Raw genomic sequence first — 15,300 nt, 5'->3', positions numbered from 1 at the left:
AACTATAGTTATCAAATTATTTTAGAACACTGTTGTCCAGCAAAGTATGGTCTTACTATTTAATTTGTATGACTCCCTACCTTTGAAAGCATTCCCCGATTCCAAAAGCTTACTAAATATGCCATAATTAAGAGTTAAAACACAATATTTTAGAAGTTTTTTACTGCATTTCATGCAGAAATGTAAGAAATTGTTTAAAAACGTAGTTTTTTCCAAAAATAAAATATCCGTTTCTTGTATCCATTTCTATTTATGCTAAAAACGCTAAAAAATTCAAAAATCCAGAAAATGAGAGAAGTGATGGTTCTGTAATATGAAGAAAAGTCGGGCTTTTTTCATGAAGTTTTTTCGAACTCCATTTTCGAGAGTCTTTTATTACTATCGCTATCAGTCTGCTTACTCGTATTTTTATCTTAAAGGATTCAAAAAAACTTAAAAATTTTAGAGAGAAAAATGTTTGGTTTTTGAATTTAAGTAAATAGGTGCTTTTGAGTACATAATTTCTCTAAAAACATACATTAAAACAAATTTATGTAAACAAATAAGTTGGGAAGAAACGTTTGTGTGGCACTCACAAATTACACGTTTCAGAATCTCTTTTCACTTCAAATCTCAAGAGATTCAAAGCTTGTATATCAATAGATATGAGAAGTTTCTTATGTTTTTCAATTAGAAATTAGTTTAACAAAAGTGTCGCTTTTACTGTTTTTGGGGCATTTACATTATTGAAATTCGTGTTTAAATATTAGTTCTAGAGCATCCAATGCAAATTTACTTCAAAAGTAGATTTATTTAATTTTTTAAAATCTTTAAAAATATTTTGTATTCAACAGAAAATCAATTTTGAAATAAACAAAATGCACGACTGAGTCGCTAGAACTTGCTAATTTCGTCCAAAAGTCTGTTTAAAAATATTTTCTATATCTTAAGATTTAAAAATGTACCTGCAAAATAAGTTTTTCTCAAAAATTTGAATGCCATTTTATCTAGATTAACTTATTTCGAAAATCATTTTAAATTTTGTCTTACAAATATTTTTGGTAAGCACTTAATAAAGAGCTTATAAATACATGTTTATTGAACACTTAAATTTCGTCAAACAAAATTAATATTTTTTTAAAAATAAAAAAAAAAAATTTTTGATCATTAAAAATTATCATCAATTTGATCATCAAAAAGATCTTGCGCAGAAAGAGAAGATTATTATTTCTTGATTATTGATTATTGAGGAATCTTAAAAACAAAATAAAGGTTTTTGAGGGGTATCCTTCTGAAGCAATACCAGCAAATGTTTTTCTTGTAGAAAGAAGCGAAATTAGGAACACAAAATTTAGAAAAATCATATGTTTTAACCAAATTTTGCATACTGCTGTTATTTTTCTTATTAATGAAATGAAAAAAAAAACGCTTACGCTAATCGGCTGAAAAAATTAATTTCAATCAGCACAATTGTTTGGAGGAGCCAGGAAAGACAGACAGACGGACGGAATCGGGGTACCCACTTTTTTCGACTTCTCTACCGTCGTAATGTCGTTTTTGATAAAAGGCTCTAGTTCAAAATTGTTTACTAATGCAAAACATACCATATAGTTCCTATGTGTCGCAAGTAAAAATCACTTCAATGTTCACTATTTATGTGTACCTATCAAAAAAATTTAATAATAAAATTGAAGGCTAGTTTAAGGAATTCAAAGGCAAATTAATAAAAAATTGATAATCTCTTACTCAAGGTTTCTTTTTAAGAACCTGAATATTTGCTCTTTTTCTTAGAAACAGTTTTCATGGAAATAATTTAAAGCATTACTAAAGTTTTTTTCAAATTCTAAATTGAGTGAAAACAAAAATGTTGTTTTTAACAGCAAACCACTTTTTGGTGAATGTCGTTAAATTACTAATAAATCTATAGATGAAATCTTTACTTATACAACTTAACTGTAATAAGCTTTATGGCTCATATGACCGCCCCTGGATCGTGAGTTTGGAAAAGGCTGAATTTTCGTTCATATAATGTTCATGACCTTTCGACCAACTGGATCCGCCATTGGGCAGTCATTTTTTATTCACACTTTCAGGAAATTTATCGATTTTCAATAATTTAGAAAATGGTGTTTTGATAAGGAAGGCTGACAACAAAAGGATTTTGCCCGGAAAATACAATTATGTTTCTCAAAAAGCAACCTATAATATAAGTTTTCAAGTTGCATGTGCTGGGCGGACTTTTCAATACTTTATTTAGCCAAAATGTATGCAATTATAACAATATTTGATCTAAAACACATTGCCTCACAATAACTTAAAAAACAAAAATCTTAGAATTATGTTTTAAAAATAAATAAATTAAGTAGCGCCTCAATCCGTAGAGAACTAGGGACTTACCTGTTATCAGGGATGGAGAAGACGTACAGTTTTAAGCATCTGAAAAAATCACATCAAAACAAGGGTACAATTATGATTTAATTAGTTTAAAACTAGACAGGCCTTAAGATTCAGGTATGCAAATAATAAATAAATTTGGTCCTAGAATTGATTACAAGCCATCAGATAGTCAAAGAAAACTTTGGTAATTTAAATAATCTAAGGCCATCTTCACAAACCTTTTGGATATGACAAAATGTGTAGTTTGTTCTACTTCAAAGTTTATAAAGACGTTCATTCAGATGTCTCAAAAATGTCTATGCTTGGTCAGTTTATCTCCTTTAAACTTTTATGAAATAATGAGTCTACTAAATAGATGTTCAAATGGTAGACATGTGCATTCAAGAGGACACAAGCGTCCACAGGTTTTTCTCAAAACCCACCTCTGTCTATCAACTCCTACTCTCACCTCCCCGCGGTGAACATCGGGTGCCTAGTACCTCAACTGGAGATTGGGTTCCAACCCCAGTGGAAAGTTGTTGGGGGCAGCAAACGAGAGAGGGGGGGAGAGGTGTTTCCACTAAGGCACCTCTCCTTATCCAGGCGGCAGCGGACGAATTCTCGAGATAGAATCAACGGTGGCGTCTACAGTTCCAGTAAGGTCGAACTACTTAGTGAACACCTTATAGGGCTTCTTCGACATATTCGGAGCCCAGGCCTATAAGGAGCGGTTCATCCGGCTCCCCTTCCTTGGAGTTATACTAAGGATCTGGCCCTCCAGGTTGGGGGTTGTGCCGTCGGGGTGACTTCCTGGCCACGTAAAAACATCATAGTTTCGAAGCAACAACAAGCCTCGGATACGGACGGATTCACTGTTGACAACCCACGCAAACGAAATAAGGACAACGAACTTCGGATATGTACGTGGAATGTTAGGTCCCTTAACAGACCACGTGCAGCCGAACAATTAGCGGAAGCCCTAAACTGTTGCAAGGCAGATATTACAGCCATCCAAGAAGTGCGATGGGATGGACCGGGTAAACGCAAACTAAAAGACTGCGATATCTACTACGGCGACTGCTACCGAGAACAAAGACAACGTCTATTTGGGTGTGGATTTGTTGTTGGAACTAGGCTCAGGCAAAAAGTCTTGAGTTTCAACAGTGTGATCGAGCGCATCACGACAATCCGCATCAAGGCTAAATTCGCCAACATAAGCCTAATATGCGCTCATGCCCCAACAGAGGAGAAAGATGAAGACACCAAAGATATGTTCTTCGAGCTCTTGGACAAGACATATGAGCAGTGCCCTGGCTATGACATTAAAATTGTCTTAGGAGATTTTAATGCCAAGCTAGGAAGAGAAGACATCTTTGGTGGCATAATCGGGAGATACAGCCTGCACGACACCACCTCCGACAACGGATTCAGGCTGGTCGATTTCGCTGCGGGGCGAGACCTTCTGGTAGCTAGTACGCAGTTCACGCATCTTAATATCCACAAGGGGATATGGAAATCTCCTGATCAATCAACCGTCAACCAGATTGACCACATTGCGATCGACGCACGACACTTCTCCAGTATCCAGGATATCCGAACATTCCGAGAGGCCAACATTGACTCTGACCACTACCTCGTTGTAGCCAAGGTACGGCTACGGATATCCCGATCCAAGCCAAAACAAGGAAGTACTGTGAGAAGATTCGACGTAAGACGGCTACAATCGCAAGAGACTGCCATGTCCTTTTCCGATCGAGTCTCTAATAACCTCCTAAGGAGTCCTATGCTTCCTGCATTAAGCATTGAAAACCAGTGGCAACATTGCCTTGCAGCCATCAGAGATGCCGCCTCTGAAGTGCTAGGTTTCACACGGCCACCACAGCGAAACCCCTGGTTTGACGACGAATGCCGGCAAGCTCACGCAGCGAAACAAGAGGCATACAAAACGGCGCTGCGCAAAAGGACGAGAGCTGCTCGCGAGCTCTACGAGCAGAAGAGGAGAGAGGAACACCGGCTTCTTAGACGGAAAAAAAGAGAGCATGAGAAGCGCGCGATCGAGGAGATAGAGGGATGTCACAACAGGAATGAGGTTCGTAAATTTTACCAAAAGGTAAAAAAAACTTCCCAAGGGTACCAGCCACGAACCGAAGCCTGTAAAGACGATCAAGGGAACATCGTAGTAGAACCACAGTCGATGCTGAGAGTATGGAAAGATCACTTCTCCAAATTATTTAACGGCGATGACGAACCGAATTCCGCTGTAAGGGAGATAGAACCACTCAACCTCGGCGACGCAGATCAACAATTCCGCCCACCCGACCTTGACGAAGTGAAGATAGCTATATCTAAACTTAAGTCAAACAAAGCTGCTGGAGCTGACGGCATCACCGCCGAACTATTCAAAGCAGCAGGCGATGACTTGGTAGGGAGCATGCACCAACTCATCTGCAAAATTTGGTCGGAAGAAAGCATGCCCGATGAGTGGAATCTCAGCATAGTGTGCCCGATACATAAGAAAGAAGACCCTCTAAACTGCGCCAACTACAGAGGCATCAGTCTCCTTAACATTGCGTATAAGATCTTCTCTGCCGTATTATGTGAACGTCTGAAGCCATTCGTCAACAACCTGATTGGTCCTTATCAGTGTGGCTTCAGACCAGGAAAGTATACTATCGACCAAATATTCACACTACGGCAGATCTTGGGAAAAACCCAGGAGCTTCAAATCGATACCAATAATCTCTTTATCGATTTCAAAGCCGCGTATGACAGCATCTATAGGGAAGAGCTCTACCGAGCAATGTCTAGTTTTGGCATCCCTGTCAAACTTATCCGTTTGTGCAGAATGACGATGGAGAATGCACGCTGCTCTATCAAGGTCGGAAAAGATCTTACCGATGCATTTGATGTCAAAAAAGGTTTTAGACAAGGCGATGCACTGTCATGCGACTTCTTCAACATCGTTCTGGAAAGAATTGTGCAAAACTCAACCGTCAACACTAGAGGCACAATCTTCCAAAGATCCATCCAATTACTCGGATACGCAGATGATTTTGACATAATTGGAAGATCAAAGCGTGATGTCAGTGGAGCGTTTTTGAGCATTGCGACGGAAGCGAAGATGATGAGTTTAGTGGTCAATGAGGGCAAGACCAAGTATATGCTGTCATCAAAAAAGGACACTGAACAATGACGTCTTGGACAAAACGTCACCATGGACAGCTATAACTTTGAGGTAGTTAAGGACTTTGTCTACCTAGGCACCGCTATTAATGCAGACAACGACACCAGCGCTGAAATCAAACGAAGAATAACTCTTGCAAATCGCTGCTTCTTTGGACTTAGAAGGCAATTGAGAAGTAAAGTCCTCTCTCGAGCATGTAAAATCACCATCTTTAAGACACTCATCATCCCGGTTCTCATTTATGGCGCTGAGGCCTGGACCCTGTCAAAGAAAGATGAGAGCTTCTTAGGATGCTTCGAGAGAAAAATTCTTCGGGCGATTTTTGGTCCCGTACGCATAGATGGAGAATGGAGGAGAAGATATAACGACGAGCTATACGGGCTGTACAGCGACACTGACCTAGTTAGCAGAATCAAAGTCCAACGGCTTAGATGGCTAGGTCATGTAGAGCGGATGGACATCAACGCTCCAGCCCGGAAGGTCTTCGAATCCAATCCCGAGGGACGGCGCAGTAGAGGAAGACCGCGACTCAGGTGGCGCACCCAGGTGGGAGAGGACCTCAACCAACTTGGCGTGCGAAACTGGAGACAGCTAGCTAGGGACCGAGCTGGCTGGAGACGCTTGTTGGTTGAGGCCCAGGTCCGCCCCGGACTGTAGCGCCACCTTAAGTAAGTAAGTAGTCTACTAAATAGTAATTAGAAAATAGACAACTATTATGAAAGTCATCACCGCGAATTTATTATCATCAGTCCTTTTTTTCGAATTGAAAATGTATCCGTACGTTCGAATATTCGGAAATCTTTTTCGTCAGCCATATCTCAAGAGTCTTGGGAGATTTTGGCTTCAAATTAAATTTGTTGTGCAGAATTGTTTATTCAAAAAAGAAAAACTCAAGTATTATTATAAAGAAAATCAGTCGCTGAAGAAAAATTACTAAAACGAAAGCTATTTAACCAATATATTAATCGATTTATCGCCCTATCTTCTGTAAGTTATTGTATGTTTTGTAACTTGTATCATTTCCATAAATTTTGTATTAAGAAGAAGTATTTTTTTTTTAACTTTACGTTTATCTATGTCATGTTCCTGAAACATTTGTTGTTTGTGTGGAATTAAGTTAATAGCTAAATTAAGGACATTCCCGAAACAATAGCTTTGCTCCATTTTTCATAAGCTTGCAAAATATTTCAATCAGTTTAAATTATACAATATGTTGTTGCCCCCTCATTATTTTTGAATATTTATTCATCGTTATACAAAATAAGAGGTTATTCAATTATATATGATTTGTTATGGTAAGTTCAATTAAATTATATCCTTCGAAGCCCCATGCCACCATTAAAATACCATGTTGACAAAATGAAAACCATAAAAAGCTAGCATATTCATCCTGGAGATCATTAGTCCACAACCATGAGTCTTGCGGAACTTGTGACTTTTTTAGGTAAGCAACTAAAAAACATTGCAAAAATGTACCTCCCTACATTTTTGTATGAATAAAAATAGAAAATTAATTTTCCACAACTGAGCTTTTCCTTTTTTTTGAATTTCTTTTAGTCAACAAGTACTTCTCAAATTTGATAAGTGTCCTTATTACTTACAACTCATCGTCAACAAGTGAAGTAAGTGGCCTGTTCTTGGATTCTGTTCAGGCATCCTTTCAAAATCTCACTCAACAAGGACATTTCATTGGTATAAATTGGATTGATACTGATGTTTTGGCAAAACAGGAAGACCTAAGAGGGTTGCTTCTCCAAAATGCTGATATAGGCATAGAGGTTCGATTTTATCGATATTATACAAATAAGCTGCTTATATTCCCTTATTGAATAAGAATTGTGTGCGTCTTTATTCCTTTTATCAAATAAAATGTAGGGCTACATCACTATATTGCCTAGTCTATTGGAATTTCTAAACGCCCGTTTGTATGCAACAGAGAATTCAGTGTTACGGTTGAAGGATAAATATTATTTGTTTTTGTCTGTGGATGAAAACGAAAACCCAGAAAATGTTTTGACAAACGAAATTCTTAAACGTAAGTTTTATTTTTAGAGAAATATTTGCCTATATTTAAGACATTAAGTTAAAGCTGATGTGTTCGTAAGTTCCCCCAAAACATTTTATATTCAAATTTAAAAAATGAATTTTTTGTGTTCATAGCACGTATTTTAACGAGCGCTATTACTTAAAAACATTTTACTTTAGAAACAAGGATTTATTTAGGGAAAAGAGTATTTTCGATATTTATTAAATACTAAGACGAAGAGAGTTCTGCGAAAGAAACGATGTGTGACACTGTTGTTGGTATCACATTCCAGTTAGTTAATTCTTTAAAAAATATGTTTATTTAAAAAAAATATTATAGACTGTCACGGCCCGAGTTTTGGGTTCAATACCTGCCTGTGCTATCTACAGTTTTTTTTCCGGTAATGCCGAGGAAATGACAAATAATCAAAGAGTAACTGTTGTAATGATCAGTGCTTTCTCAAATAAGTCGTTCGGAATCGGCTTAAAAACTTTAGGTTCCTCAATTCCTGACCAGAATGCTCGCATACAGAAATGGTTGAGGGTCCCTAGTTCTCAACGGACTGTTGCGCCAGCTTATTTATACATTTATATTTATTATTATAGAAACCTTATTTAAGAAAACAAAGAACGTTTTTTAAATTAAATTTCAAGAAGTAAGTTTGAGGATATTAATACCTAAGGTATCTTCTTTTTACTCTAAAAGTGAGTTTTGAAGTTTTTAAATTTTTTGAAAATCATTTATTTCATATTTTAAATGGTACCCTGGTACTTTTTTATAGGTGGACAAAATGCTTAAGTACTTGGTTTCTGAATTTAGGTATTTAGGGTATTGATATTTTGATTTTAAACTTAGAAGTTAAGGTTTTGAGCAGATCAAAAATAACCCTGTCTGATCAAAAATAATATTGTTTTTTTTTTTTAATTTAAAAAAATGTGATTTGTTTCAAAATTCGATATTTCGAAAACGGGTTATCATTTTGGTACGGTGCTTGAAAGCACAATTTTAAAAATGAAGGTTTTTTTCTGAATGGCGTTTGTGCGATCCAGTCTTGCACTTAATTTTGTATTGCATAATTAGAATGCTATAAATATTTATCTAACGATTTTTTAAGATAGTTTTTCATTTTAGAAGTGAACTTGGCCAATACACGGGTCTGCAAGATTTTCTTCGTGACAACAAATTTGAACTTTTTTAATGGGTAGTTTTAATTCAAATCTGTATTTAAAATGAATGTTTTACGTCATGTTTTTAAGATATTACTCTTTGAAAAAACACGAAAATACGGCTTTTTGAGGGAATCTACAATATAATCCGTGATGATTTGCCAAATCTATACTGACATTTTTCAATATGTAGTTGAAATATTTATTAACTTATTAATATAGGTCCGATATGTCAAATTGAAAATTTTTACATTTTTCGGCGTTTCAAGGTCTCTAAAGTCGAAATAAAGTACGTTCGCGACGTTTTGTTCGCCGTCAATAGTTCAACAACCAGTAGAGATAACGACTTAAAATAAATTTTGCTATACAGGTAATAATAGGTGGGTGGTTTTTTACCATAGTAGTCTGAACAAAGGTGAACATTTTGGGTAACCCTAAATATCTCACGAACCAATAACGATAGAGGCTTGAATTAAGTTTTATATTATATATTGTAACGTGATTCCAAACAAATATATTTTTGGAAAAAAATACAATTAACTTTTTTTTATATTATAAATCAAAAAACTGAAACAAATATTTGTCAGCTTACGAATAAAAAATGATTGTAATTATGTATGTGAAATGAAGAAAGACGCTTTTAATATCTGGTAACATTTTGAGAAAAATAAAAACATACAAAAAAGACATAACTCAAAGTTGTTAAAAATTGAATTTCGACTCAAATATCTCTTCAAAAGTTTGAGATTATGGCTTTCAGCTTATTTTATCTTATAAGAAATATTGTTGTCAACTTTCGGTAAACTTTTGAGAAAAATCGAATTGACAGTTTCTTACAAAAAATAAAAACCTACAAACAAAATTATAAAAGTAAGTGAAAATTGATTTTCGACCCAAATAACTTTTCAAAACTTTAAGACATTGGCTTTAAACTTATTTTTTTTTATAATAATCCAACAGTCAGTTTTTCATTATAAAATTAAAACCTACCAAAAATAGTACGCAAAATTGGTAAAAATTGATGTTTGGGTCTCGATATCTCGTGGAATAATAGAAAACATTGACTTCAAATTAGTTCCGATTATACAATTTACATTTGTTTATATAGGAAATTAAAACTTTTAAAAGTAGTAAACGACTAAAAATCTCATTAGGTTAAGTTAGGTAAGGTTGAAGTGGCTGTCCAAGATGAAAACGGACACACTTAGGCCAGTTTAATGGCCCATTGTGATACCACATGAATCTCGAGGCTTCCTTCTAAACTGAATGGAACCAGTCCCTTACGAAACGTGAGAGGCTGATTATGCTGATATGATTTAGATTTTCGAGCCAGAGCAGGGCATGTACAGAGAAGATGAAGAACTGTTTCTTCCTCGTCCGTACAGCAAAAGTCATTTGAGGATACGCCTAGTCTCGTGGCGTGCTTTCCAATTAGACAGTGTCCGGTTATGACACTTATTATCGAGCTTAAATGCGATCTGCTTAGAGATAGCAAGCACCTTGAACGTTTTAAATCCAGTGTGGTGATGTTCTTCCACCTGGTGCTTGCCCTCCTCACAGCGTCTTGCATTAGCAACAGTTTACAAGTAGGGATTGGTATGCCAGTACGTGCCAAACGTGGAAGAATGGGCTGCACTGTACCGTTTCTGGCGAGTTCATCTAACTTACAGTTACCTGCAATGTCTCTATGGCCTGGCACCCAGCAAAGGTGAATATTAAACTGTTGTGCCATCTCCATTAGAGATGATCGACAGTTATGGACTCATATAGAGTTTGAAGAGACAGAGTCCAGTGATTTGATAGCAGCCTGATTATCTGAGAAAATACGGACATCATTAATAAAATTAGATAACTGATAACTTTTTTAACAAAACACGAAAACCTACAAAACTTTTAAGCAAGACAAATCGACACACGGGATGGGAAGTTATCAGTGTGGGTCGCATTATAAATAAATAAATTGGGTGGCGCGACAGTCCGTTGAGAACCAAGGCCTAGTGACTTACAACTCTCAACCATTCCTGTGTGCGAGTAATGTTGTCAGGAATGGAGGGGACCTACAGTTTATATGCCGACTCCGAACGGCTAATTTTGAGAAAGCACTTTTTCATGACAATAGTTACTCTTGGAGAATTTGTCAATTCCTCGCAAGAGGCAGTACCCGTGAAAAGACTTTAGATGGCATAGGCAGGGATCGAACCCAAGACCTCTAGCATGACAGTCCAACGCACTAACCATCATGCCACGGGTACCTGGGTCGCATTACAAACATTATTATTAAACGCTTAAATTATTATGCTTAAACGGTTTATAACACAAAAATGCAGAATGGTTTAAAAAAAATTTTTTTTTAATAAGTATATTTTTGAAGCAGTTATATTATACCAAGTTGTTGAAATACTTAAAAATAAAAGTTTGAATTCAATATCAGTACTAAAAATCAACTCCAAAACGGATGTTTCCAAACTCTGAAAGTATTACATTTTAAGGTTTTTTTTTCAAAAATTCAAATATTGTCAAATAAAGGCTCATAACTTAGGAAAATTTCAAGAAATTTAGTAATATAATAAAATGATTTAAAATGTCTAAAAGAGAAAGATTTGTACTTTGCAAAATAATCAAACAATTTGTTAATAAGAGATATTTTGTTAAGAGATATTTTGAGTTTAGTATGAAAAACCTTGTTTTTTATTGTTTTTATAGTTTTCAAAAGAGGATTTTATAAAAACTGGATGTGATAGAAAAATTTAACGACGAAATTTTGTTTTGTTTGTGGAACAGAGAAAAAGCATAATTTTTTCCACCAGTTTTACCATTATATATCGAACAATTCCCCATACTTACAGCGGCTTTCCTTTCGGTCATAAACCATTCAGAAAAGCAGACGTCATTAAAAAATCTAGAATGAGACTATCCATCGACAACTTTCAGACAAAGTAGAATCAGATAGTTTGAAAATATTTGGTCTTAATATTTTAATCAAAATTGGTTAAGTTTTCACTTTAAATATTCATCAGCATTCAAATAAATCAAAACTATTAAATTTTATAGAGAGAAAAATCTTTTCACGATTTTTTTAAACTTTTATTTCTACAGTTTACCCTCACCACCTCTTCGTATCTTTTGTTAAAAATTCATCTGATATAACTTTTTGGACACAGAAATTTGTCGGCGCTTCTGATAACCTCAAACCAATTCATTTGGATACTTATTTAAAAAATGGAGAATTTACCAAAAATGCTGAACTCTATCCAAATAAATTTCTTAATATGTTTGGAAGAATTTTAGAAGTAGCTTCGGTAACATACATTCCGTATGTTGTCAGTTATTCAGTGGTAATTTTGTCGATTTGAGATCGATACCTTACTTTAATGTACTAATGAAGACCTTTCTATTAAGGCTGAAGGTATGGGCGATGTTGACAACTTAGATCCAGAACAACCGAAAAAAAGTGTTATCTATACTGGAACTGAAGCTGATATAGTATTGTCATTCTGCCGTCTCAGAAATTGTACGATAAGAGTTACGCCTTGTAAGTTAAAACAATTTATATTAAAATAAAAACTTTCTATTTTGATTGATATGGGTTTAATTTTGTAGGTGGCAACGATAACTGGGGTGGAGTCTATGATAATGGATCTTCAGATGGTTTAATTGGTTCAGTGTTCCGACATGAAACTGAATTCGGAATTGGTTGCTATTATAATTGGTTCAATGATCTTTTTGAAACTTCTATTGCTATTGCTAAATCAGCAGTTCCAATACTAGCCCCAGCACCATCGTAATAATTTAACTTCGTTTTAAATGGTTCAAAATACAATTTTTTATTTCTTATAACAGCCTCTACCCGGCTTATATGACAATCATTTTGCCCTTCAACAAATTAATTTGGACTATGATTATAATTTCGATATTTGTAAGTGCAATTGTAATGCACGTGATAATGTATTTCAACACTTATATGGAACATCGTGAAGATCCAACAAAATTTCATTTTGATCATGCATCATCGTACGAGCTAACGCAATTTCAAATGGTTGCAATATTTTTTCAACAATCGTTTTCACAATCAAAGTAAGTGCCATCAGATAGGTATTATAGTATTTCCATAATAAAATAAGATGATTTGATACGATTTGAAAGCATCACTATGAGACATAAATCATGGATCCATTTCACTAGTCGACAAAGTTAAGTTAAGTTCGTCAAGCAAATAAAACGTCAAGCTATAAAAAGGCAAAAAACAACTGAAGGCTCGAATCAGAACTTCAATTTTAACATTTTGTTAAGGTTTTAAAAATACCATTTTTCAACATTATTTTCATATTTTTTAATATGTTTAGACCAAAGAGACCCCTTATTGCCCTTTTCTGTTAAAAACCGTTTAGACATATAAATGGTTTAGCGTTTCTTTTAGATTTTTGTAAGACAAGTTAAATATAACAACGTAGGTATTAAGATTTTCCAATATTTTATGAAATAATATAAAAAATTGAAAAGAATATTGGAGAAAAGGATTAAAGATTTGAAAAAACATTACAGATTATATTGACAAATACAAAACTCCCCAATAAATTTAGTTAGCCTCAAAAAATCTTTTATGTACGTGTTTTTCAAATTTTAAAATCGCAATATCTCAAAAACAGGACGTTTAATACGTTCTTTCAAAACCCTAATTTTGTTGTAAATTGCGTTAAATATTTTATTAGAAAATCGTTGAAAAAAATATGTAAATTGGCAAAAGGATACCATTTGCTTTTCAAATTGATGAAAAGGGTATTAAGACCTAAAAGCTTATTTTTCTGAGTATCTTTCAAATTTTTCACTGTTACCACTTTCAGATTGGATCGATTTGCTACACGCTTCTTTTTGAGTACCCTACTGCTAGCTGGGATAACATTGGAAAACACATACAGTGGTCAACTGAAATCTCTTCTAACCATTCCTGCTGTGACAGAACCTGTAGACACAATCCAGAAATTCGCAAAGACCGATTGGCAGTGGGCTTCTCCATCTGGAGCTTGGATATTTTCGATAGCTTTTTCGGATATTCCACATGAAAAAATTATGACTGAGAAATTCGTGGAAATGAGCTATGAGCAATTGAGAGATGCATCTTACACAGGAAACTATGGCATTGGATTGGAACGTTTGCATGGAGGAATTTATAGTTTTGGTAATTATATAAAAGATGGCAATTTGGATAAATTAATTGTAAGTTTTCTATTTTGTTTTTAACTGAACAGATGTATATGTGTTTGTTTTTTGTTCAACATTAAAATAGATGACAAAGGATGATTTGTACTATGACTATTCTAGAGGTTTTGCTATAAGAGGTTGGCCACTTATGGATACTTTTAATACACATATTTTATGGTGCTTAGAACATGGGCTATATAATTATTGGGAAAAGAAGGTATGAACTTTAATTTGTATGACAACTTTTACGAGTGAATATACACCTTTTGTATTTTAGCATGTTTATTATTTTTTGGATAGAAAAACTCAAGGAATAATGTTCAATCTTGCATCAGGACATTTGCAGAAATTTCCACCAATTCCACTAACTATTGCAAATATTTCTGGACCATTGTGGGCCTTAGCTATTGGATATGGGATGGCATTAATTGTATTGATATCGGAAATGTTTGCAAATGGAAGTAACAAATTTACTAAGCATGCACAAATAACGAAGAAATCTCACTCTTAAATTTAAAGAAAAGCAAACAAAATTCGCTTACAACTTTTGGTTTTTAATCAATTATTAATAAAGCCCATTAAACGCTTTTTACATTTTCTTTTTTTTTGCCCGGATACCTTTTGATTACCTCTAAATTATCATCGTACGGAACCCAAGATGCAACGCAGTGTTGAAGCTGACCAAACAGTTTTGTTAGCTGCTATCTTTATGGTCTTTGATGACAAAATTTGAAACACAACCTTCACTTCCCAGAGAAATTATATGTTATACGTAAAACGTAAAACGTGCAGCTCTTTGAAGGTCTGTGTTGAAAGATATTGCTTCTTTCTGCAACACGATGTTTGCATTATTTATCAGAGAACCCAATGATATGGCCTATGGAAATTGGCCAAACATTTTTAATACAATTTCGTAAGGAACACACATGTTTCCAACTTAAGGCTATTGCCTTATCTTCCCAAACCTACGAAATTGCAAATTTCCCTTAAAAAGAGAATTTGCATATCATATTTCCAGTTTGTGTATCATGGATATGACATATCTACGTATCTGCAGGAGTTGGTCTCTAGTATCTACTTCACTTTGAGGTCGGATTTTAATTAATAGTCCTAAAGTAAGGTAGCAATTGTCCACAGTATATGAGTGGAATCTGTTTTTAAACAATATTATCAGGATGCATGACAAAAGAATTGAAATAAATGCAGAAACAGGAATAGGACAAAAGGAAGCAGCAGAGCATTATTTTTAACTTTTAGAAAATTGCATTTCTAAAAACATATGAACAGATTTCAATAGAAATTCAGAACGACTGTGAAATAATAACACTAGAATTCATAAAAAACCAATCGGGTTATCAAAGCTTGAATTA

At 34.7% G+C, this 15,300-nt stretch overlaps 1 protein-coding gene across 2 annotated transcripts; it reads left to right on the top strand.

Moving 5' to 3' along the window:
• Positions 1-6,892: 6,892 nt before the first annotated feature.
• On the top strand, positions 6,893-14,522 carry LOC129948159 (uncharacterized). 2 transcript variants are annotated; one of them, XM_056059037.1, is made up of 10 exons: positions 6,893-6,983; positions 7,097-7,317; positions 7,415-7,574; positions 11,828-12,066; positions 12,131-12,263; positions 12,332-12,512; positions 12,572-12,805; positions 13,573-13,945; positions 14,016-14,147; positions 14,231-14,522. In XM_056059037.1, the coding sequence occupies exons 1-10, from the start codon at positions 6,953-6,955 to the stop codon at positions 14,393-14,395; spliced, it is 1,869 nt and encodes a 622-aa protein (XP_055915012.1). In that variant the 5' UTR covers positions 6,893-6,952; the 3' UTR covers positions 14,396-14,522. The 2 variants fall into 2 exon arrangements, with proteins under 2 accessions (XP_055915012.1, XP_055915011.1); XM_056059036.1 differs by having other exon boundaries at positions 14,208-14,522.
• Positions 14,523-15,300: the final 778 nt, after the last annotated feature.

This window comes from Eupeodes corollae, chromosome 2, assembly GCF_945859685.1.
Source record: "Eupeodes corollae chromosome 2, idEupCoro1.1, whole genome shotgun sequence".
Classification (NCBI taxonomy): Eukaryota; Metazoa; Arthropoda; class Insecta; order Diptera; family Syrphidae; genus Eupeodes; species Eupeodes corollae.
Note: the sequence above shows the minus strand (reverse complement) of the source record. Positions and strands in the feature narration are given on the sequence as shown.

Excerpts from the sequence above, each read along its gene's own strand:
- LOC129948159 (XM_056059036.1), top strand. The coding sequence starts at position 6,953 with ATGAGTCTTGCGGAACTTGTGACTTTTTTAG. Across the intron at positions 12,264-12,331 it reads TACGATAAGAGTTACGCCTT|GTGGCAACGATAACTGGGGT; the intron begins GTAAGTTAAAAC and ends TTAATTTTGTAG. Across the intron at positions 13,946-14,015 it reads GCAATTTGGATAAATTAATT|ATGACAAAGGATGATTTGTA; the intron begins GTAAGTTTTCTA and ends ACATTAAAATAG.